We start from the raw sequence: 25,529 nt of genomic DNA, 5'->3' as shown, positions 1-25,529 counted from the left end.
TGAGCTTACAGTCTGATAGGGGTGGAAAACAGGCGTTAATATAAGAAAAAAATTCCAAATATATACATAAGTGCTGTGGGGCTAGGAGGGGGGAAGAACAGAGGGAGCAAGTCAGGGCGATGCAGAAGGGAGTGGGAGAAGTGGAAAGTGGGGGCTCAGTCAGGGAAGGCTTCCTGGAGGAGATGTGCATTCAATAAGGCTTTGAAGGGGGGAGAGCATCTGTCAGATTTGAGGAGGGAGGGCATTCCAGGCCAGAGGCAGGGCATGGGCAAAGAGTGGGCGGCGAGATAGGCAAGAATGAGGCACAGTGAGAAGTTCAGGAAAGGATGAATATCCGGTTTGAGCGGAGGAGTGCCTCAATTTCAGTGTCTGGGGCCTGGACTGATGTTTCCAGTAGCAACCTCATTGACTCCATTATGGCAGCTAGGCAGCCATTTGCTCTGGGGCAAGGGTGCCCGCTGGATACTTGGCCTATATTTGCTTAGATGCTCAGCTGGGATCCATTCATTCAAACATTGTCATATTTATTGAACACTTACTGTCTGCAGAGCATTGTACTAAGCACTTGGGAGAATACAGTATAGCAATAAGACACATTCCCCAACCTCAACGAGCTCACAGTCTAGAGACCAGTGAGAGGACATGGTTGGGACTTTGGTCTGGGTGTGGCAGGATGCTGTGATGGGCAGCCCCTCCCCCTGCCTCCCAATGGATGCCCAACTGTATCGTTCTTTTTTTTTTTTATGGCATTTATTAAGGGTTTACTACTTGCCAGGCACTGTTCTAAGAGTTGGGGTAGATACAAGGTAATCATTTTGGACATTTTGCAGATGATGTAACAGAGGCATAGAAAAGTGAAATGACTTGCCCAGGGTCACAAAGTAGACAAGTGGCAGAGCTGGAATTAGAGCCCATGTCCTTCTGACTCCCAGGCCTATGCTCTATCCACTGGGCTGTGCTGCTTCAAGCACTCTCTCAGCCCCAAAGCATTTATGTACCTATCTGTAATTTATATTAATGTCTGTCTTCCTCTCCAGGATGTAAGCTCACGCTAGGCAGGGAATGTGTCTACTAACTCTGTTATGTTCTACTCTACCAAGTGCTTAGTACATGTTCTGCACAGAGTAAGCACTCAGTAAAGATGATTGATTAATCCAGGGGGTGAACTCCCTCCTGGAAGTTTAGGCCAGTCATTGGAGAGCTTTTTTCGTACCTTCCGCCTACATCCTCCTGGGGTTGCAGAGAGGTTGGGGGAGAGCCGCCCTCTCCAGGCACTATAAATTCAGTGAAATCAGCTGTCCCGATGGATGGTCTGGGGTCGGGGCCACAGTCCTGGCCTGTGCTGGGCTCCATGGGGAGCTCAGGGGTCAGCCTCAGTCACAGCCTGCGTAGGGATGGGAAAAAATCGCTGCACCACCACTCCCACATGCCAACCACAAACTGTTCAGTGATGGGAAAGTGGGAATGCAGGCCGTGTGGTGTCTATGTACTGGCTGCGTTCTGCGTCGGAGAAAACAGATGCCAGCCCAACCGTCCTCTTTAAATCACCTCACCCGCTCTCTGACACAGTTTCACCACTCTGCTGGCATGTGATCTTGGAAAGCCAGTACCATTCTCACCTCTTGTAGCTCAGCATCACTCCCGCCACCCTGAGCGCTAGACATAACAGTTCAGATACACACAAAGATATAGAGATGGTTGTCTGCCATACTCAGAGAAGTCATCACAGATGGTGAGGTCCAGCTAGGGGAGCGCATGAGACAGATAAGGCCAATGTCTGCACGTTGATGGACTGTCTATTTCGCTGTTTGTGGAGGCTGGGGCTGCTTAATTCCGTTAGCAGCCATAAAACACTACTGAATGAGACTTTTGTAAGCCCCTTCATTGGGACACCTTTTGAACACCCTCACAGAGAGGGCTGGGCACTGGCCAGTCCCAGGAAGAGAGCGGGAAACAGGTCGGCACCATGGAGGGTCCTGAGGGGAGAGATGAACCAGGAAGCAATTTCACAGATATCCAGTGACTTCCCAGAAAGATCTGTTCAGGGGTTCAGAGTCAGCCACCCAACTTCTCATCAACCTACCGGTCCAACCTGATTGACATCTGTAAGATTATGGGGCTGCATTGGGAGCTCTTCCACAGTCAATACTGAAGTTGGTTTCTTTCACTGCATCACTATGGTGGAAGTACTCATGCTCTCTCTCTCTCTCCCTCCTCTTTCCATCTCTCTCCTATCTCCCTTTCTCCCTCCTTTTCCCCCTCTCCCCTCCTCTTTCCACTCCCTCCTTTTTCTTTCCTTTCCCTCCTTTCTCCCTTTTTTCCCCTCTTTCTCTCAATCCTCTTCTCTCTGCTAAACCAAGGTATCAGTATTTGCCTCTAGAGACCATTTTAAATGAATTGGTGAACTAAAGTGCCCTGAGGTTCTAAATAATGAGACATTCTTATAGGACAGTCCTTGTCCCACATGGAGCTCACATTGTAACAGTTAAGAAGGACAGGTACAGTAGCCCCATTTTACAGATGAGAAAAAGGAGTGATTTCCTCAGAGTCATATTGCAGGTTAGTGGCAGAACCAACATTAGAACCCAGGTCTTCTGGCTCCCAGTTGTGAGTTCTTTTCACTGGGCACCACACTGCTATGAAATGGTGGCCAGTTCATCATAGATGCTGGGCAGGGGCTCGGGGCCAGGAAGAGGGAGAGAGAGACAGAGAGAGAAAAACTAAGAAGAGGAAAGTGGGGGAGGGATTACCTATTATGTTTATATATACACACACATATATATGCATATATTATATATGTGTATATAAACATAATATATATAACTTATTACATTATCTATATATTAAATATTAATAGAGTGTAATGTATTAGAATATATAATATTACCTCCCCAGTGAATGATGAGGCAGTGACTAGTTGGGACCACTGAGACCAAAATCTAGCTCCTAGCAGAGTCACTAACACAAACCTAGCATAGCTCCATGTAAGAATAGAAGCACATTAACAGTGTCTATCCTGTTTCTGTTCACCACTGCTTCCCAGCCCCCACCACTTTCACTGGGGCAAACACTTCCTCCCCCATGTGGTTGGATTCAACTATGGCGTCCTCCCATTTCTCCAGCAGTGACAGTAGAGGAGTCTGGCAAAGCACACTGCAGAGCTTTGCCAATGGCAGCCACCATGGTTACCAGGCCTCAGAGTACATCCCAAGTGGCCCCTTACTGCTTCATCATAAGCCCACATGGAGGGCCAATCCTGGGGCACTCCAGCCCAGTGACTTTCCCAGTTCCTCTTGCCCTCCTGTACACCCTTCTTCGTGGTTAGTAATGACCCCTTTAACATCCCCAGCTTTTCCCACTGAGCCACTGTGGATGTGGGGGTTATAGCAAGATGGAGGAAGTCTCCTCTCTCCAGCCCTGAGGAATCCAGAAAGCTTGGGGTGGTTTTGCCTATCTCTTTCCACAGATATGTCCAAATCAACAAAGTCTCTGACAGAAGCAGCCCCGGAGAGCTGTAGGCCTAAACATGCTGTCTCAGGTTTGCTCTCAGGAACCATCAGCCAGATCCAGTCTAATTAGGGCTCTAATTAGAGATTTGAAAAAACTCAGTTGGAGTAGGTCGATTTGGATTATGTCACCATAGACATATACACAGGGCTGCTTAAATAATTGCTGGGGCAAGAGAAGTAATAGAATTTCCCAGGTAGTCGAAATTAATCCGTTGGCATTGTGCCCTCAAAGAATTCATTAGGTCTGTTGGCACTGAAGCGCGCCGTCTTTGCGATCCTTCACTGGTAATGAATGGCAAGGTGGTGCCAATTAAACAGCTTTCTGGTTCGCCATATTTTTCCTTTATTGTTCATTTACTGACTTCCAAGATTCATCTCCCACAAGTTAACTCCCCAAAGTTTTATTGTGCTCTTGGCTTTTTCCCCCAACAATTTGCTTATGTACATATCCGTAATTTATTTATTTATATTAATGTCTGTATCCTCCTCTAGTCATTCATTCAATCGTATTTACTGAGCACTTACTATGTGCAGAGTACTGTAGTAAGTGCTTGGAATGTACAATTCGACAACAGATAGAGACAATCCCTGCCCAATATTGGGCTCTAGACTGTGAGCTCACTGTGGGCAGGGAAAGCATCTACCAGTTCTGTTACATTGTACTCTTTTAGACTGTGAACCCGTTGTTGGGTAGGGATTGTCTTTATCTGTTGCCAAATTGTACATTCCAAGCTCTTAGTACAGTGCTCTGCACACAGTAAATGCTCAATAAATTACACTGATTGATTGATTGCCTAATTGGGGACATGGAAGTGAGGCCCAATGCAGAAACATGTTCTCCTTGTAGGCTTACCAAATTAACTTCCATGGAGTCTTCTAATAATAATAGTAATGTTGGTATTTGTTAAGTGCTTACTATGTGCAGAGCACTGTTCTAAGCGCTGGGGTAGATACAGGGTAATCAGGTTGTCCCACGTAAGGCTCTCAGTTAATCCCCATTTTACAGATGAGGGAACTGAGGTACAGAGAAGTTAAGTGACTTGCCCACAGTCACACAGCTGACAAGTTTGCAGAGCTGGGATTCGAACCCATGAACTCTGACTCCCAAGCCCAGGCTGTTTCCACTGAGCCACGCTGCTTCTCATCAGCCCTTGGGGCATAATCCCATAACCTGCATGGGTGATTGTTGGTGTTTGCACTCCCATAATGCCCTGGGTTCTAGCTAGCTCTTCCCTGGCAATTAATGTCCCCTTCCCAATTTCCTACCAAGGTCCCAAGCTACTCTTCTCAGCAGGTGAGCATCTCTCCTACTCCCCAAAGTGAACTGACCAGCCAAGAGCAGAGCCTTTTGCTTGCCTTAAGGCCAGAGGTGGTGGGGTTAAGCTAAGGTCAGGTTGCATGTGGTGACTTGGTCCAACCTCATCAGTCAATCAGATTTTATTAAGTGCTTGCTGGGAGTCAAGAAAGTTCAATGGAGTTTGTAGATATGATCCCTGACCTCAAGGATCTTACAATCTAGTGGGATGGAAATTCCCTGTCAGTACTAAACACTCTTGCCCCTTTGATCCTTGCAAGTTCTTCCCTACAGACTTCCTAAGAACCTTCCTTCTCCAGCTTCAGAGGGAAATATTCCAGTGCTAAGCACCAGGGTTCTGATGGGTTCTGAGCTTTGAGGGGGTGGTGAAGAGGGGAGGGAAGGAGAGAGAGAATGAGAAGATGAGGAGGGTGAGTGTGGAAGCATAAACTCTGCCTATGGCATTTACTGGTGGGCTTATTTTAATCTTTAAAATTGTGTGGCCTAGTGGAACATGGCCCTGGGAGTCAAAGGACCTGAGTTCTAATCCTTACTCTGGCACTTGCCTCTAGTTGAGCTTGGGCAAGGCACTTAACTGAGTTGTCTGGGCCTCAGTTTTCTCATCTGTTAAATGGGAATCCAGTACCTGTAGTCCCTCTTCCTTTGGGGCAGGGACTGTGTCCAATCTGATTTTCTTGGACCTACTCCAGTGCTTAATAAAGTGCTTGGCACATAGTAAGTACTTTACAAATATTACTATGAACAATAATAATATTGATTTTTTTCTCAGTAATAATGATCACTATTATTACTGTGAAAAAAACGAGTAGGTTGAGCAGAGCAGAGAGCATATGGGGCCTGGAGACATTTTCTTACAGAAAGAAAGATTTTTTTCAGTTTGCTCCCAAACAGATCAAGTATAAAGTAATAAATGCTGTTTACAAATGTTTTGAGTACGAACAAGAGTTTGGCCAGGTGGTCTGTGAGGTTTTCCAGGTGGTGCTTTGAAAGGACTCACAACAGCTTGTCCTACAGATTGGCCCTTGACAGCCCAACACTTCTCTCTCAAACATTTTCTAAATTTAATAGTTAATCATTGTGGCGGTATTTGTTAAGTGCTTATTAAGTGCCAAGTCCAGAAGTAGATATTATTTGGACACAGTCCCCGGATCAAATGGGGCATACAGTCAAAGGGAGGAAGAAGAGCAGGTATTTAATCCCCATTTTATGATGAGGAAATGGAGGCTCAGAGAAGTTAAGTGACTTGAGGTCACACAGCAGGCAAGGGGCAGGGCCTGGTTTAGAACCCAAGTTTCCTGATTCCGAGCCTATGCTCTCTCTTCTCCCTCCCTGAAGTGCTCTCTCTAGGGACGTTAGTCCTATAGTACATAACCAATCAGAAATCTAGAAATGAGGCAGCAACATTCTACAAGGGAAGCAGCGTGGCTCAGTGGAAAGAGCTTGGGCTTTGGAGTCAGAGGTCATGGGTTCAAATCCCAGCTCGGCCACTTGTCAGCTGTGTGACTTTGGGCAAGTCACTTCACTTCTCGGTGCCTCAGTTACCTCATCTGTAAAATGGGGATGAAGACTGTGAGCCCCACGTGGGACAACCTGATTCCCCTGTCTACCCCAGCGCTTAGAACAGTGCTCGGCACATAGTAAGCGCTTAACAAATACCAACATTATTATTATTATTACAATGATCTTTTACTAGGGAAGTTCCTCAGTGTGCTTCCCTTCTTTGGGTTAAGGTGGTTTAGGCAGGTCTTCCACTTAAGCTCACATCAGACTCTCTGTGTGCCTTACTGGTGCTCCAATATTATCTTCGTTTATCAGGTGACATTAAAGCTACTTCCACAAAGTGCAGCTCTTGGAAGAGGAAGCCTGTGACAAGGGTCAGGGTACAGGACGGAAGCTCCAAGGTTAAGTGCAGACTTCTCAGGAGTTTTGAGCAAATGCTTCCTCCTCCACTGTATCAGAGGTAAGGGGAGAGGGCACTGTTCTCCAGGCTACATTGGCTGAATAGGCAAGCAAGCTCAAAGTACTGTTGGTCACCAAATCCTGTTGTAAACTGCAACTCCTCTCCTATCAGAGGTTGGGCAGAGGACTCTTTTGAAGCTTAAAGAGGGAAAGTCCATGAGAATGTGGCCTAGTGGGAAGAGCACAGGCTGGAAGTCGGAAGTTTTAGTCCCGACTCTGCTACTTGCCTGTTGGATGACGTTGGACACTTAACTTCTCCATGAAGCAGTTTGCTCATCTGTAAAATGGAGATTCAATGCCTGATCTCCCTCCACTGAGCCCCCATGTGGCACAGGGACTGTGTCTAATCAGATCATCTTGTGTCTACCCCAGTGCTTAGTACACTTTTAAGCGGTGAAAGAATTGCCAAAAATATGGCTGATTTCCATGATGGGTTTCTCAATCGATCAGCAATCAAACAGGTATGTCTATTGAGCTACTTCTGTGTATGAAACAGTGTCTTAAGCATTTGGGAGGATATAACAGAAACAAGACCCAAGTTCCATGCCCTCATGGTGGTGGTAATCTAACTGGGGAAGCAGACAGACAAAAGTACTTACCAAGAGTGAGAGCAAGAGGAAGAATAATGAGACCCCTAATGAGACTGAGTATGTGAGAAGGGAATAATAATGTTGGTATTTGTTAAGCGCTTACTATGTGCAGAGCACTGTTCTAAGCGCTGGAGTAGATACAGAGTAATCAGGTTGTCCCACGTGAGGCTCACACTCTTCATCCCCATTTTCCAGATGAGGGAACTGAGGCACAGAGAAGTTAAGTGACTTGCCCACAGTCACACAGCTGACAAGTGGCAGTGCCGGTATTCATTCATTCATTCAATAGTATTTATTGAGCGCTTACTATGTGCAGAGCACTGTACTAAGCGCTTAGGATGAACAAGTCGGCAACAGATAGAGACAGTCCCTGCCGTTTGACGGGCTTACAGTCTAATCGGGGGGGGAGACGGACAGACACCGAACCCATGACCTCTGACTCCCAAGATCGTGCTCTTTCCACTGAGCCATGCTTGAATAAATAGTTGAAGGTACACATAATAATAATTATGGTGCCTGTTAAGGGCTTACTATGTGCCAAGCACTCTTCTAAGCACTGGGGCAGATACAAGCTAATCAGTTTGGAATGGTCCCTGTCCCACATGGGACTCACAGTCCCAATCCAGATTACAGATGAAGTAACTGAGGCACAGAAAAGTTAAGTGACTTGACCAAGGGCACAGAGCAATCATGTGGCAGAGCTGGGATTAGAGCCCAGGTCCTTCTGACTCCCAGGCCCTTGCTCTATCGACTAAGTCATGCTGCTGCTTGATACATGAATGTAAATAGTGAGGATGGCTGTACGTGTCCAAATTTTAAGGAGGGCTGTTGGTTGACATGACTTGGGATGGGGGGGGTGAATCAGGAAAGGCTTCTTGAAGGAGGTGGGAAGAGCTGCAATCTGGTAGATTTGAAGGGAGAAGGAGCTCCAGGAAGGGGGGAAGGTGTAAGCAAGGGGTCACAGTCAGGAAAGTCCAGAGTGAGTTACAATTAGAGGATGAACTTGTGAAAAGTAGAGTCTGAGCTAGGGATAAGTGGGTGAAGGGAGCTGAGCTGTTAAATGGAGAAAGGTGGTGGAGAACACTGAAACATTGTGGTCTAGTGGAAAGGGCATGAGATTAGGAGTCACAAGACCTGTGAACAATCCCAGCTCTGTGACATGCCTGCTGTATGACCTTGGTCAAGACATTCAACTCCTCGGTGCCTTGGTTTTCTCACCTGTAAAATGGGGATTCAATCCCTGTTCTCCTTTCCCCTAAGACTGTAAGCCCTGCGCAGGATGAGAACTGAATATAACCGGATGTAAACAACTCCAGTGGTTGCCTATCGACCTCCGCTCCAAACAAAAACTCCTCACTCTAGGCTTCAAGGCTCTCCATCACCTTGCCCCTTCCTACCTCTCCTCCCTTCTCTCTTTCTACCGCCCACCCCGCACGCTCCGCTCCTCTGCCGCCCACCTCCTCACCGTCCCTCGGTCTCGCCTATCCCGCCGTCGACCCCTGGGTCACGTCCTCCCGCGGTCCTGGAACGCCCTCCCTCCTCACCTCCGCCAAACTGATTCTCTTTCCCTCTTCAAAACCTTACTTAAAAATCACCTCCTCCAAGAGGCGTTCCCAGACTGAGCTCCTCTTCCCCCTCTACTCCCTCTGCCATCCCCCCTTTACCTCTCCGCAGCTAAAGCCTCATTTTCCCCTTTTCCCTCTGCTCCTCCACCTCTCCCTTCCCATCCCCACAGCACTGTACTTGTCCACTCAACTGTATATATTTTCGTTACCCTATTTATTTTGTTAATGAATTGTACATCGCCTCGATTCTATTTAGTTGCCATCGGTTTTTACGAGATGTTCTTCCCCTTGACGCTGTTTAGTGCCATTGTTCTCGTCTGTCCGTCTCCCCCGATTAGACTGTAAGCCCGTCAAACGGCAGGGACTGTCTCTATCTGTTGCCGACTTGTTCATCCCAAGCGCTTAGTACAGTGCTCTGCACATAGTAAGCGCTCAATAAATACTATTGAATGAATGAATGATAGTATATCTACCACAGTGCTTAGTGCAGAGCTTGGACTATAGTGGCTCAGTGGAAAGAGCACGGGCTTGGGAGTCAGAGGTCATGGGTTCAAATACCGGCGCTGCCACTTGTCAGCTGTGTGACTGTGGGCAAGTCACTTAACTTCTCCGTGCCTCAGTTAGCTCATCTGTAAAATGGGGATTAAGACTGTGAGCCTCACGTAGGACACCTGATTACCCTGTATCTACCCCAGCGCTTAGAACAGTGCTCTGCACATAGTAAATGCTTAACAAATACCAACATTATTAATTAACAAATACCACAGTTTTTATTAGTCATGATGCCAATGATAAAGGATGTCTGCTGAATGCAGGAAAAGATACCTGCCCTCAGATAAAAAATCATAACCTAGAAGAAACCGTGCAGATTGACAAGCCGACCTATGGGAAATCACCTTGTTCTTCAAGCGCCAAGCAGAAAATAGCAACATGACTCGGGGCAGGGCTCTCAGCCATGGCTCGAGAATGAATTGGCAATGGTAGATATGGCTTCCACCTCGGGTACGATGCCCCAGCAGCCCACTGCAGACTCTGAGTGTTGCTCCCCCCCCCCCCCCACCAGGGCACTTTGAGCATTTTCTGAACTTCCCCTGGGGGGTAGAGGCCACACCCCTCCCAAGTTGTCTTCCTAGCTGTTGGCCTACTACCCTCAGGGCAGAGATGGTCTGGTCCTTTCAGAGAAGCCGCTATAAATCTGTATTGCAGGCAGGGATTTGCATGAGAAGGGCCGAGGAAAAGTAAACCTGTGGCTTACTGGCTAAGAGGAAGAATTTTAATCTTTGGGGGAACAATAGGTTTGTTCAGGGCTGGACCAGTACTGGATGGACCTGAGCATGTTTGGGGAGAGGGGGTGCTTAAGTGACTCATTTAATTGAGAGCTGATTCCACATCCTTTTCTGATGCCATCAGTGTTTAAATGAAGACCTTGCAGGAGGCCTCCCCAGAGATGCCTAAGCAGTTGCAGGGCTGAGCCCCTCACTGATGGCATTCACGGAGAAGGATGGCTTTCTGGCCAACAGACTGTCCCGTTTCTCCTGGGGAGGGCGAGCTGGCCCTAGTTGTCTTCCCACACCACAGGTAGGTCCTGAGTCGCCTGGGCTGACACTGGCCCCGGGAGTCTTGGGGAAGCAGGTGTGGGACCAGCCCATGTGAGAGACTAAGGGTGCCGGGGCAGCCCTTCTAGGGCTCTCCATTTTGAAGGCCCATTGCAGTTGGACTCCCGTTTGTGGCTTGAGGCTGACTCCTCAGGGACCAAGGCAGCTGGTCAATAGCCTCTGTTCTGTCCGGTTTTCCAAGCCTCCAGAGTGGCCTTGAGATAGGTATCTCCTCCTTGTGAAGTGTTTTAAGCTCAGCTTCGTGAGATTTTAAGTGGGGGATGGGGGACAAAGGGGTTCAAGCTCATGCATACATCACCCCCACTGGCCCTATCCCAAACCCCTGACCCTGTGGCCCAAGTTTCTGGATGCAGGAAGGTTTGGAAATCTGACAGAAGTTTTCTTCATAGTGTCAAGCAGAGAAGTTTTCTTCAGCAGGCAGCCTAAGTTGGATTCTGTGTTTGAAGAGGTTCTGGCAGGAAAAATCTATTCCTTATTGGCCCCCACCAGCTTTTCAGACAGAGATAGCACACTGGTTCCATCTTGCCCTTTGGTGTGTGGTGCTGAGCCAGGGGTTTCTGGTTTAACGACTGGAGGAGACCCAGCCGAACGGCATCTGTATAGCTCTTCAGAGAGAACTTACCTAGAAAAACATGTTCATTCATCTTGGGGGAATGGCCAGCAGGTACCTCCAGAGCAGCAATGAGCCTGATTATTTTCAAGATGACAGGGGATTTTACAACTTAGGCGTTCGATACATTTTTTTTTTTTTTATGAGGACAAACTGTAAAGTTAATTGCTTGTGTTATTGATGTTGTGAAATAAGACGATTAAAATCCCATTGTCTACAACTGTTTCTTGTCAGGGGAGGGTGATGAAAAGAGCTAGACTCTGTGTCTCTGTTCAGATGGAGGATGAGGGATTTAGTTCTGCTCTAAGGAACACTTGCCAGACAGAGAGGATTTTTAGATGCTCCAATAGGATTCTGAGAGGAATTGTGGAATCCCTATCTCCCTAAGGGCCATTAAGCAGAGGAGAGACTTGGTTTGTATTTGTATTCCTTTGGGATTGGCCCTGCCATCCTTTCCAGCCCGAGGACTCTATGGTTCCTAGTGATGTTCAGGAAAGTAAGCTCCTTGTGAGCAAAGACCATCCCCCACCTGCCAGACCTAGCCCGGTCTCAGCACCCGGTTATGCTCCATAGACTAACTGGGCTAGGCTTGCTGTGAAAGAAACAGCTTTGGCTGTTTCTGTGGGAGTTTGAGTCTGTACAGTCAAACAGATGAATTGGCCTAGATTCCCTAAGTGAAGCTCGCTGTCAGGGAATGTGTCTGGTATATTGTACTCTCCCAAGATCTAGTACACTGCTCTGCATATAGTAAGCACTCAGTAAATACGATTGACTGACTGACAATCCAAACGAGACCATCACCCCTCCAGACCCACGGTTCATCCAGCCTAGAATTCTGTCTCTGGGGACAGCAGGGCATTTGGAAAAATGGTGGGTTGGTTGCCCTCCTGGACACCCACACTCACGGTTCCATATCTTTTAAGTTATGTCTGTATCTTTCAATTATGTATTATACATTATTAAATTTTATTAATATCTGTCTCCCCCTCTAGACTGTAAGTTCACTTTGGGCAGGGAAAGTGCTTTGTACAGTGCTCTTCACACAGTAAGTGCTCAGCAAATACTACTTACTGAGTAGTGCATCTCTTCTCGGTCCATGACGTTCCAGACCGGTGAGTTCTGAACCTCCATCAGTCACTCCTTGTCTGGAAGCTTCTCTATCCCCACAGCCATCGCAGTTGCCCTTCTCCAGAACTTCCCGACTTGTCGCGGCCTTCTCTCTGGGTGCCATGCTCAGACGCAGGCCCTTTCCAGGCCAGTTGGATGGTTGGTCCAGCCCATAGACCGCACGGGCCATCTCAGTGGCATCCAGAAATCCCCCTCCACCTGGGGGATGGAGATCAGTGAGTTTCAATGCTGGTGGATTCTAAGGTCTGGAGCTTGTCTCTTTGGAGCTGGGCCCAAGGAACCGTCCATGTGCCCTGAGGGGAAGGGCTGGATGTGGAGCCCTCCCTGGACTCTGAGCCCACAAGGGAAGCAGTGGCTCTAGCAAAGAGTGCACAGGCCTGGGAGTCAGAGGACCTGGGTTCTAATCCCATCACTTCTCTGCTGTGTGACCTTGGGTAAGTCACTTCTCTGGGCTTTAGTTTCCTCATCTGGAAAATGGGGGTTCAATCCTAATACCTCCCATTTAGACTGTGAGCCCCATGAGGGACAGGGACTGTGTTCAGACTGATAACCTTGAATCTACCCTAGTGCTTGGCACATAGTAAGCATTAGCAAATATAACACTACTACTGCCACTAATAATAATACAGGGGCAAATCATTCCTGAATATTCAATAGCAATGAAAGCTCAGCATTGAAGCTGGCTATTTGTTCCAGAAATTTGCATAATTATCATTTTCATTTTTTACTCATTTATTTTTAACATTAATGAAATATTTCCACACCATAGAGTCCTAAATAGGGAGCGAGGCTTGCAACAACAACTGCCTGATAGGTTGAGCTGCTGCAGGGACACATTTCCACATCCTGATTGCTTGATTGCCTGATCCCTTGAAACAGGCTTTTGGAATTCCCACTTCCCTGCTCTTTGCAATGTTGAGGAGAGTGGAAAAGCTCTTCAACCTCCTGGGAATGAGGTGGGTCAGAAGTGCCATTTTTTAAAATGGTATTTTTTTCCATGCTTACTGTGTGCCAGGCATTCTACTAAGCGCTGGAGTAGATACAAGATTGGACAGTACTCTGCTTAAAGTGCTTACAGTGCTCTTCACACAGTAAGTGCTCAATGTATACCATTAATTGTTTGATTGGACACAGTCTGTGTCCCCGAGGGGCTCTCAGTCTTAATCCCCATTTTACAGTGGAGGTAACTGAGACATAGAGAAGTGAAGTGACTTGCTCAAGGTCACATCGCAGACAGGTGGCAGAGCCAGGATTAGAACCCAGGTTCTTCTGACTCCCAGACCTGTGCCCTACCCACTAGGCTGCAGTTGCTTCCCTCTCAGGTCTCTGAACCTTAGAGGAGCCTAATGAGAGGACACAGGATGGGAACAGCAGATGAGGGGTATTTATTGAGTGCTTACTATGTGCAGAGCACATAGCCCAAGAACCTGGCTCCAAGATGGGACACCTCAATGTTAGTTTCCTCAGGCAGTTAGAAATGACCCATCAGACACCTCTAATCTTCCTGCTCCCCGATTACTCTGAGCCCCTCTTGAACTTAGTAATAATAGTGAGTGGCATTAATTAAGCATGCCCTATGTGTCAATCATTTATGAAGAGCATATAGTGTGCAGAGCACTGTACTAAAAACTTGGGAGAATAAGATATAACAATATAGCAGAATTGGTAGACATGTCCCCTGTCCACAATGAGTTTAAGGTTTAGAGGGGAAGACAGACACTAATATAAATAAATTACAGCTATTTATATCAGTGCTGTGAGACTGAGGGAAGGATGTGTAAAGGGAACAAATCCAAGTGAAAGGGTGATGCAGAAGGGAGTGGAAGATGAGGAAATGAGGCCTTAGTCAGCGAAGGCCTCTTAGAGGAGATGTGACTTCAATAAGGCTTTGAAGGTGGGGAAAGTAATTTGCCTGTCAGATATGAAGAGCAAGGGTGTTCTAGGCTAGAGCAAGATGTGGGTGAGAGGTCTGTGGCAAGACAGACAAGATTGAGGTACAGGGAGTAGGTTGGCATTAGAGGAGCAAAGTGTGCGGGCTGAGTTTTAGTAGGAGAGCAGTGAGATAAGGTAGGAGCGGGTGTGGTGATTGAGTGCTTTAAAGCCCATGGTGAGGAGTTTCTGTGTGTGGAGGTGTCAAGTTCTGGGGAAAGATACAAGATAATCAGGTTGGACACAGTCCCTGGACAACATGGGGCTCACAGACTGAGGAGGAGAGGGAACATGTATTTAATCCCCTCCTTTACAGAGGGAGAAACTGAGGCACCAAGGTCTAATGGAAAGAGCATGGCCCTGGGAGTCAGGAGGACGGGGAAAGCCGCAGAAACTGTGTAGGATGAAATCACAGGGAGGGATCCCAGATCACCCAGCAGCAATGTAATTACTTGATAACCAGCCCCCATGCTCCCCTGAGGGTGAGCTGAGTAGCCATTTTAGAGAGTGGGTGGATCCCCTCCTCAACTTTTAAAATGGCTCCACCCTAGTGAAAAGAGCATGGACCTGGAGTCAGAGGACCTGACTTCTAATCTCAGTTCTCCTACTTGGAAAAGTCACTTCACTTCTTTGTGCTTCAGGCTCCTCATCTGTCAAATGGGGATACAATACTTGTTCTCCCTCCTCCTTGGACTGTGAGCCCCATCCTGGGATGGCGACTGTGTCTGTCCTGATTATCTTGTATCTACCGCAGTGCTTAGTCGAGTGCTGGTGAGCGCTTAACAGGTAGCACAGTTGTTGCTATTATAGTCATTATCCACCAGAGCCTTTAAAGGTTTATGCCAGACGTGATGGGACTCCCTGAAACTCAAGTCAGATAGTACATGGGAGAAAAATTTCATTTTCTTCCTTTTTCTAGTTGCACCTAAAGATAGAAACGAAGCCCCCACAAATGTTATCTTTTTAAAATTCACAGGAGGAAGCAATATTCTGACTTTATTTTTAATAAACGTGTCTGATTAGGAGGTTGACCTTAACTGAGCCGCCTGATGCTAATTATACAAAACCATATTTGCATACTAACATGGCATCTGATCAGTATGAGTGTATAAGGTTATGGATATTCAACTTGGCACCCTGAAATTCACGTGGCAGCTTTATCCTTAAGTCATTCTGGTGTTCTCTTTCCCAGAATACCGCATGCTTCGTATCCCGGAGCAGGCCCGGAAACAGTGAAGTGTAAGGATTCCCAGGTGGGCGCCAGCCAGAGAGAGACCAGATCGCTGCAGCCGCATTGGAGAGGGGGTTGTCCATGTTCTGGGGACCATCCAAAGCCTTAGAGACGTGGATGGGATGGGCAAAGCGCACGCAAAGCTGAAAGCTTGCTCTGAGGAGAGCAATTAAGTCCGACAGTGGATGAAGAAGAGGCACCCTAGCAGCAAGAAACTGACCAAAATATCATGGATGAGGGGGTCCCTCAAAGGGTCAGTAGAGGCATAGTGAGGTGTGAGGGGTGATCTATATTAAGATTGTGAGCCCCTTGTAGAACAGGGACAGGAACTGTGTTCAACCCGATTTGCTTGCTTCCAAGGCAGTGCCTAGAAGAGCTCTTGGAACAAACTAAGCACTTAACAAGTACCACAATTATTATTATTGCTAACCGAAATGCTGGATGCCCAGGAGGGTTCCACTTCACCAACAGCCACCTCCTCCCGGAGACCCTCCCTGATGGAAAGGCCCACCCCCAGCCCTGGTCATAACATGTCCTCAGCCACTTCCGCACCCATATATACTAAGATGCTCATTTATCTGGTAAGGTTTTCTTCATTCATCTGGGTTTATTATGTATGTCTTCCAACTTGAACTTTTCACTGCTGTTCATCCTTTTGAAGGTTGGTTGTTTTCCCCAGTAGATTGACAGCTTCCTGAAGTAGGAACTGTGTTTATGCTCCTTTTGTATATTCCCCAAGTGCTCAACATTCTGTGTCCCTCTTGATTAACTTGTATCTAGCCTAGCACTTCGAACAGTGCTTGACACATAGTGGATGCTTAACAAATAACACACATAGTGGATGCTTAACAAATACCATTATATGAATAACAATGATAATAAAACTCAAAGGGGGAAGAGTTATCCTCATGGCTCCCCTTCTGGGCCAGACAAGAGTGACTCCCGTAATTAAGTTCACTGTGGACATCTCACATCTGCTCATCTGAAAAGAGGAGGGCCTGTTCTCCCTCCTACTTTGACTGTGAACCCCATGTGACATAGGGACTGTGGTTAATTTGCATCTGATTAACTTGCATCTACCCCAGCATTTAGAAAAGTGAAGTTTTTTTAATGGTATTTAAGTGCTATGTGCCAGGCACTGTACTAAGTGCAGGGGTAGATACAAGCTGCTCAGCTTGGTTACGGTCCCTGTCCCACATTGGGCTCAAAATCTTAATCCCCATTTTACAGATGAGATAACTGAGGCACAGAGAAGTGAAGTGACTTGCTCAAGATCATGCAGCAGATGAGGGGTGGGGATGGAATTAGAACCCAGATCCTTCTGACTCTCATGCCCATGCTCCATCCACTAGATAGCACTGCTTCTCACAATAAGCACTGTGAAGCATAGTAAGTATTTTTAAAATACCATAATAATGCTGATCATGATGATAATAGAAGAAATAGCATTATTAATAATAATGATGGTATTTTTAATTGCTTACTCTATGACAAGCACTGTTCTAAGCACTGGGATAGATACAAATTTATCAGATTGTCCCACATGGGGTTCACAATCTTAATCCTCATTTTACAGATGAGGTAACTGAGGCACAGAGAAGTTAAGTGACTTGCCCAAAGTCACAGAGCTGACAAGTGGCAGAGCCAGTATTACAACCCACGACCTCGGACTCCCAAGCCTGTGCTCTTTCCACTAAGCCACACTGCTTCTCTATACAGGTCAAAGGTTCTAATCCCAGCTCCTGCACTTCTCTGCTGTGACCTTGGGCAGAACCCCAAGACAGCAGAACTGAATAGTGGAAGTCAATCAGTCAATTAACTGATGGTATTTTTTGAGTGCTTATGGTGTGTGGAGCTCTGTACTAAACCCTTGGGAGAGTTCAGCAAAGTAGATATCCCTGCCCTCAAGGAGTTTATAATCTAGCAGGGAGACAGACACTGAAATAAATTACAAGGGGAAGCAAGTAAAAAAAAAACAACATTGTGGTATTTGTTAAGCTCTTACTATATATGCCAAGCATTGTACTAATTGCGGAGGTAGATGCAAGATAATCAGGTCCCACATGAGGCTCATAGGGTGGTTAGGAGGGAGAACAGGTATTGAATTCCCATTTTGCATGTGAGGGAATTGAAGTACAGAGACTTTAAGTGACTTACCCAGTGTCACATAACAAACAATTGGCAGAGCTGGGTTTAGAACCTAGGTTCTCTGACTCCCAGACCAATGCTCTTTTTTCGCTAGGTCACGCTGTTTCTCATGAATATAGGACATATACATAAGTGCTGTGGGATCAGAAGTATGGCAAGTGACAAAGGACTTAAGGGGTACAAACCCAGCTTTGTAGGCAATGAATAAGGTGCGGAGCTGAGTGGTTAATCATGGAAGGCTTCCTGAAGGAGGTGTGAGTTTAGTGGCACTTAGTTTAGTGGATTTAGTGGATTTAGTGGATTTAGTGAATTTAGTGGAAGTGGGGAGAGTGATGGTCTGTTGCATATGAAGGGAGAGGGAATTCTAGGCAGGAGGGAGAATGAGAGCAAGGGGTTGACGGTGAGGGAGGCGAGAGCGAGGCTCTGTGTGTAGGTTGTGTGGTGGCTGGATTGTAGTGGGAAAGGAGGGAGAGAACCTATTGAGGGCCTTAAAGCCAATCAGAGGCCATGGTGCCGGGCCAAATGGGCCTGGCATCTTGCCGACGGGCAGTCGTGCCAGGGGTGACCCTCTGCCTGCTGTGGGATCTGTGACTGTTAGCTGCATCTCATTATGGTTATCACCGTGAGCCAAGCACCCATCGGCAGCCGGCTCCTTGCAGAGCGCAGAGCCCACTGGTGGAGCGTCTGCCCAGTGGAAGCCCACTGGCCCCAACCCTCTGGTAGCACCATGGGAAACGGACCAGCAGTATGGCGTAGAGGAAAGAACACAGGCCTGGGAGTCAGACAGTCAAGGGTTCCAGTTCCAGTTCCATCACTTCTCTTCTGTGTGACCTTGGGCAAATCACTTCACTTCCCTGTACCTCAGTTCCCTCATCTGTAAATGGGGATTGAGACTGTGAGCCCCACTTGGGACAGGAGCATGTGTCCAATCCAATTTGCTCGTATCTATCCCAGGGCTTAGGAAAGTGTTTGTCACATAGTAAGCACTTAACAAATGCCACATTTATTATTATTATTATTATTATTGCTATTACCTGGTTCCTGGAGGGAAGGAAGGGATGAGGCCTGGTCTGCTGAACACTCTCCTCTCCAGGGCCTGCCAGTTTGTTCTGCAGCTGGCCTCCTTGGAAGTGAGACTGTTCCACTAGAAAATCGCTTTTTTCACCACATTTCCAACACCTTTTTTTTTAATGGTATTTAAGCACTTACTATTTGTCAAACACTGTTCTAAGTGCTGGAGTAGATGCAAGTGAATTAGGTTGGGCACAGTCCCTGTTCCAAAAAGGGCTTACAGTCTAAGTACGAGGGAGAACAGGAGAACTGAGGCACAGAGAAATTGTCTTGCCCAAGGTCACACAGCAGATTCACTTTAGCAGAGAAGCAGGGAAGGCTTTGTGAAGGACAAGTCTGAATGGGTCATTTTAGCCTGCGGTGGGAGAGGGCTTGTTTCATTCAAGAACAAAAGCAGTTCCCCTTGCTGGCTGTTTTTTTTTTCATTTCTTTTTTTTTAGGGTATTTGTTATGTAGTTACTATGTATTAGGCACTGTGCTAAGTGCTGAGGTTGATTCAAGCTAATCAGGTTGGACACAGTCCATGTCCCACATGGGGCTCACAGATAAGGTAACTGAGGCCCAGAAAAGAGAAGTGACTTACTTGTACAAGATAACACAGCAGACAAGTGGCAAATCTGGGATTAGAACTCAGATCCCTCTGAGTGGCTCAGAGTCCCACACTTCTTCTCACACTGCTTGCCTGGAGCTGGGATTCAGGTCATGCTAATAGCTCTGCCAACCCCAATTGGAAATCCTCCTCTTCTCAGTTCCCATGAGCATTTTGAAGCAGGGGGAATAAACTGAACTTTGTGGGGGCTGGGCCCGAGGACACACCCGTGACCCTAGACCCCCTACAAGGCCCAAATGGAATCTTCCCATTTCCTTTCCTGGTGCCTGAGACACTGCCTCCTCTCTGGGGAGCAGACGGGGATTTGAAATGGCTTAGGCACCTATAACATAGAGCAGTGCTGCAGGAAGGGCTGAGGAGGTGCATCTGCCCACCTCGCATTCCATCCAGACATCACATTGGGAACACTGGCTTGGCACATAGCACACAACAAATACCATCATTATTATTATTAACACTGTAAATCGGCAGCTCTTTGAGGGCAGGGATCCAGGCCTACCAATTCTATTGTATTATACTCTCCCAAGCTGTGCATTCAATCAGTCAATGGCGTATAATTATAATCATAATTATGGTATTTAAGTGTTTACTATGTGCCAATCACTGTTCTAAACACTAGGGAAAATTCAGTGTAATCAGGTTGTCTTGCTTGGGGCTCACAGAATAAATCTCCATTTTACAGATGAGGTCATCGAGGCACACATAAGTGAAGTGACTTGCCGAAGGTCACAAAACAGACAAGTGTGGAACCGAGATTAGAACCCACGTCCTCTGACTCCCAAGACCGTACTCTGGCCACTAGGCCAGACTGCCTCTCTATTGAGTGCTTACTGTGTGTAGAGCATTGTACTAAGTGCTTGTGAGAGTACAATATCACAATATAATAGAGTTGGTAAACACATTTCCTACCCATATGCAGTAAGCACTCAAAATTAGGGATTCAGTACCTGACCTTCCTCTTATTTAGACTGTGAGGCCCAAGTGGGACCTGATTATCTTGTATCTACCCCAGTGCTGGCATATAGCAAGAGTTTAACAAATACCACGATCAGTTTTACTATCGTTATTATTATTTATTATTACTGCTTGTTGTCGGTGGCACCAGCTCATCCCCTTCACTCACTGCCACCCATGGCAAATCCTTTCTGTTTGTGTCACAGAAAATAGAGAGAAGGGTCCTCCTGCTTCCCACCCCAAACTTTAGAACCCCCAATTCTTTTTGGACGACTTTCAGCCCAGTGCATTTGACTCTACCTTACCTCTTTCAATAGACTGTTGCTGTTCTGAGGGCAATTCATCAATCAGTGGTATTTATTGAGGGCTTACTTTGTGCAGAGCACTGTGCTGCACTAAGAGCTTGGGAAAGTACAATATAGCAGAATGGGCAGATGCAATCCCTGCCCTCAGACAGCTCCAAGTCAGTCACTCGAATTTATTGAGCGTTGTCTGTGTGCAGACCGCTGTACTATGCACTTGGAAGAGTACAGTACAACAATATAACGGACACATTCCCCGCCCACAATGAGTTTACAGTCTAGAGGAGAAGACTGACAGTCTGATGTTAGTGTGAGCCCCGGCCCAAGTACCTTAAGTGCAGATTTGTCCAGCAGCTAATGAGTGTTGGCTGATGAGAAGGAGGAAATAAGATCAGTGAGAAAAGAATGCAGGCGTTCTAGGTGTCTAATGCCAACGGAGGAGTTTTTACACCACCTGCATCAGTGTAATTGTCCTCTGTAGAGCATTGTTTCAATGGGAAATATCGAGCTGTCTTCTGGTCCCCTCCCCCAAACTCCCAGATATCCCACATATATGCCTCTGTATGGAATACAAGTAAATAGAAGGAGCTGACTTTTTAGACTCCAGAGAACTTTTTCATTCTTTCGATTGATCTTTTTTTCTTATACATGCAAATTCTTGGTGTTTTTGAGCTATTAAAATAGTTGTAAAATCAGAGGTGGAGAACTCTGAGTGTGTGTGTGTGTGTGTGAGAGAGTGAGTGAGTGAGTGAGTGAGTGAGTGAGTGAGTGAGTGAGTGAGTGAGTGAGTGAGTGAGATGGATGTTTCTAACAGTTTTCAAGTCCCTGAAGACTTTATCCCCAGCGGATGGCGACCAGCTCTCCGACTGGACTGAGAAGGACTGTAGCACAAAGCCTAGAGCTAAATGGGATTCACTAGGTCATCTGGGCCAGCCCCCTGTCTCTGAGCATACCTCAACCATCTGAGCCACAGAGAATACTGTTGCCTCACAGAAGGGGATTTTCAAACCACCCAACAGCCCTCTCTCCACAGGCACTTACCTTTGTATAGAATCTAAGACAATTGCAGGGTGTTCTTGAAAGGACACGTGTTCTCTTTATCCCATCTAACCCGTCGAACCCCTCCGGCTCTGCTCAACCCAGTTCCCAAACCAAGCCGCTGCCTGAACGCCGGCTCCCCACACGAGTCTCAGGACTCTGAAAATCCACCATTCTGTGCCACAGGGAATCTCTTTGAAGATTTCCCTGGGCTTTGAATCAATCAGGATGAACGATTTGGCCTTGGAGGCCCAGGGGCTGGTTGGGGGTGAGATTTGGCAGGCTCTTTGGGGTCCCTAGATCCCGATGGCACTGGGAGGAAACATGCCACTGTGTTTATTGACAGAAAAGGGTCATGGTCCCAGGCCTCGACTCGTGCTGTGCATCTGGAACTCTCAGAATCCCTGCTGGCCAGCCTGGCGGCCTTGGATGTGCAGTGGGCCAACTGGAAAGACACTGGAGGCCGGGAGCCCCATTTGCTTTGATGGGTGTTGATCAATCCATCTTTAGTGTTTATCGAGTGCTCCCAGGTGCGAAACCCTGTGCTAAGTGCTGGGCAGAGTGCAGTAGAGTTGACAGCCTCCCTCCCTGGTGTCCCCAGGTGGGAGGTTGGTCCACGGTGCTGGGTGTGCAGGGGCTGACGGCTACGTTTCTGTGCACAGGGCCAGCATTACGAGGAGGAGAAAAGGGCCCTCAGCCACGAGATCATTGCCCTCAACAACCACCTGATAGAAGCCAAGGTGACCATAGATAAGTTGTCCGAAGACAACGTAAGTATTGACTTTGAAGCATCCCTTGTGTCCTATACTTGGGTTCCAGTGTGGCTCTGCTTGATCTCCCGGGAGTCCGCACCTGGCTGACCTGGCCCGTCCATCATCTGTTAGACGGAACCTGACCGAAAGGGAGGCCTGGGGCAGGAGCAGGGCAACACAGGGCACCCAGGGGGCAGGGCAGGCTGGCATTCCATCCCACTGTGAGACCCTCCCGGCCTGTCAGGTCCATCCTCAGGCAAGGGTCCTCCCCGGTAGTAGCTACTGAAGGGCGGATCCCGGATACTTCTCTGGCAACTGGGAAGGAGCAGATACGCATTCTGTCACATGTCCTACCAGTTGCTCAGTGTAGTGGAATGACATCATCTGGAATATTTTCTGGAAATCCACAGAAATTAGACACGCCCCTGGTGCCCTCTTTCTCAGGAGACATGGTGCTGTCCTCGGGGCCTCTGTCAGCCTCAGGCCTGCCTACCAGCCACAGAAGATAGGTGTAAGATGTCAAACAGAAAGGTGCCCGTGATCTGGGAGTTCAGATCAGCTACAAACCACTGGGCTGCAAGGTCAAAAGACCACCTTAGTCCCAGAGAGGGGAAAGAGGGGAAAGACCCTGGCAAAAGTGTTGCCGGTTTCCCTCCTGCCATCAGAATGATCCCTGTTTTGGGAAGTCCCTATCCTGGCCTAGGAGTAGGCCCTTAATAATAGTAATAATTACGGTACTTGTTAAGTGCTTCCTATGTGCTAAGCACTATTCTAAGTGCTGGGATAGATGCAAGTTAATCAGGTTGGACATAATCCTTGTTCCACATGACGCTCACATTTTTAATCCCCATTTTACAGATGAGGTAACTGAGGCCCAGAGAAGTTAAGTGGCTTGCCCGAGGTCACAGGGCAGACATGTAGTGGAGCCAGGATTAGAACCCAGGCCCTTCTGACTCGCAGGCCCTTGGTCTATCCACTGAGCCATGCTCTAGACCCAAAGGGAGTGGACCCTACTCTCATGACCACTGCCATCAATCAATCTTTCAGTCAGTTACTGGAATTGTTTGCTGTGTGCAGAGCGTGCAGAGCGTTAGGCACTTGGGGGAATACAATCAATCAATCATATTTATTGAGCACTTACTATGTGACGAGCACTGTACAATACATCCCATCCCATTTCCACTGGCTTGAGCAGGTGTCTTTTGATGATGATGATGATGATGATAATTATGCTGTTTGTTAAGTACTTACTGTGTGTCAAGCACTGTTCTAAGCATTGGGGTAAATACAGGTTAATCAGGTTGGACACCATCCCTGTCTCATATGGGGCTCACAGTCTAAGTTCTACAGTGGGAAGAAGGGGGTCAGGAGTCTTATATTAAGCCAGACATCAGGCTTCCAGCAGACTTGTCCCCTGTCTGGTTTCAGTACAGTACCCAACCCCTTTGATTCAATCATATTTAAGGAGTGCTTACTGTGTATCTGATCCCTTTGTTTTTCTTATGATATTTGTTAAGCACTTACCAGGTGCCAGGCACTCTCCTAAATGCTAGTGTAGATATGAGTTAATTAGTTTGGACACAGTCCCTGTCTGACATGGGGCTCGCAGTCTTAATCCCCATTTAAAAGATGAGGTAACGGAGGCACAGAGAAGTTAAGTAGTTGCCCAAGGTCACACAGCAGTCAAGCGAACAAGCTGGGATTAGAATCTGGTCCTTCTGACTCCCAGGCCTCTGTTCTACCACTAGACCAGGCTGCTTCCCTTCATTTGTATTTTCAACCCTGAGCTGCCCGCTGTCACAGCACCTGTGGCTGAGTTCCACAAATTAGACACCGAGACAGGATCTGTATGCATCTGGGAGGGAAAGGGCAAGGCTCAGGGAACCCCAAGAAATGCTCTAGGTTCAGGCTGAATCAAGCAGACTGACACAAATTGGCAGCCGTGTGACCTCATCACGCAGACTGGGTGGTGCTGCATCATGGATGATGTCACGTGTGTCTTGGGAGCCAAGGGGGCCATCTCTCGCCACCCTATAAGTTAGGCTCCCACCACGTCATGCCGGTAGCCAAACAGCCTGCAGGTTATCACAGCATCATTAGAGAGTCACCACCAATCACCCAGGGGACTCCATGACCTGCCCTTCAGTGCCCAAAGATGGTGGCACTTTACGTGCACCTTCAAATCTGAATTCCAAAGTACATTCCCAACACCAGAACCAGCTCAGGTGATTCTCCAGAGCCTCCTCAGACCAGAAGGGATCTGAGTTCTCAACTAATCCATCCCCCTGCCCCCAGTGCAGCTGTTACACCTACATGACCCCAGGCAGAAACTGTCCTGGCCTCGCTGTGGAGTGGATTTCCATTAGGGATGGGAGTATGGTGTTGGAGGGAGAACAAGTTCTAGGATTCCCAGCTGGAATGTGTGGTAGATGTTCAGGTTGGTCGGTCAATGGTTCCCTCACCCTAAAACGTCCCAGGAGAAGGAAAGCTACTTGGAAGAAGCTGGGGTCCCTTGGGGAACCCACTCAGTGTCCTCCCCCATCCACAAGCGCTGAAGTGCCGGGTTCACCCAGCCTGACAAAGCCTCAGCAGCAGCCTTCGAACCCAGAAGAGTCCCAGGGACCGATAGAAGGCCACAGTGACCTGTATAGGAAAGTCCAACCCCCTTCCACCTGGCCCCACCAAACCTGGCTAGAACCACTGACCTTGACATCAGGAATGAGGCTCTGGAATGATTCCATCCGGAAGGTACCGACTGCCCTGTCCCAGAACCAGTCATCTGTGCCATGTATCATGCTGTCCTTGCCGAGTATTGTGCTATCTGTGCCATGTACTGTGCTGTCCAAGCCATGTGCCATGCTGTCCGTGCCGTGTACCGTCCTCTCCATGCCGTGTACCGTCCTATCCAAGCAAGGTACTGTGCTGCACATGTGGCAGGCAATCAGCATCATGTGCGAAACTCATGCACATGAGATTTTTAATGGTCAAATTGTCAGTATTCCTACTGTTTGCATCTGTTTTTCCCACAAGAACCTTGAGCAACTAAGATCCCTCGTGGGATGGGTTCCTTCTGTTCTTTTTACCCCTTTCTCCTCTTTCCTTTTGGAGACCGAGCATGAAGTCAGTCAGTAATATGTATTGAGTGCCTACTGCTTGCAGAGCACTGTACTGTCTGCCTTGTGCAGAACACTGTATTTAGTGC

At 47.5% G+C, this 25,529-nt stretch overlaps 1 protein-coding gene across 7 annotated transcripts in view; it reads left to right on the top strand.

Moving 5' to 3' along the window:
- The window catches only part of BEGAIN (brain enriched guanylate kinase associated), a 155,672-nt gene that overhangs the window by 122,025 nt on the left and 8,118 nt on the right, over window positions 1–25,529 (top strand). For all 7 annotated transcript variants that reach the window (XM_029071843.1, XM_029071835.1, XM_029071802.1 and 4 more), the window contains one exon: window positions 22,238–22,345. In XM_029071843.1, coding sequence (XP_028927676.1) covers window positions 22,238–22,345 — 108 coding nt within the window. The remainder of the gene's footprint in view (window positions 1–22,237; window positions 22,346–25,529) is intronic.

Source organism: Ornithorhynchus anatinus, chromosome 1 (genome assembly GCF_004115215.2).
Source record: "Ornithorhynchus anatinus isolate Pmale09 chromosome 1, mOrnAna1.pri.v4, whole genome shotgun sequence".
Taxonomy (NCBI): Eukaryota; Metazoa; Chordata; class Mammalia; order Monotremata; family Ornithorhynchidae; genus Ornithorhynchus; species Ornithorhynchus anatinus.
Note: the sequence above shows the minus strand (reverse complement) of the source record. Positions and strands in the feature narration are given on the sequence as shown.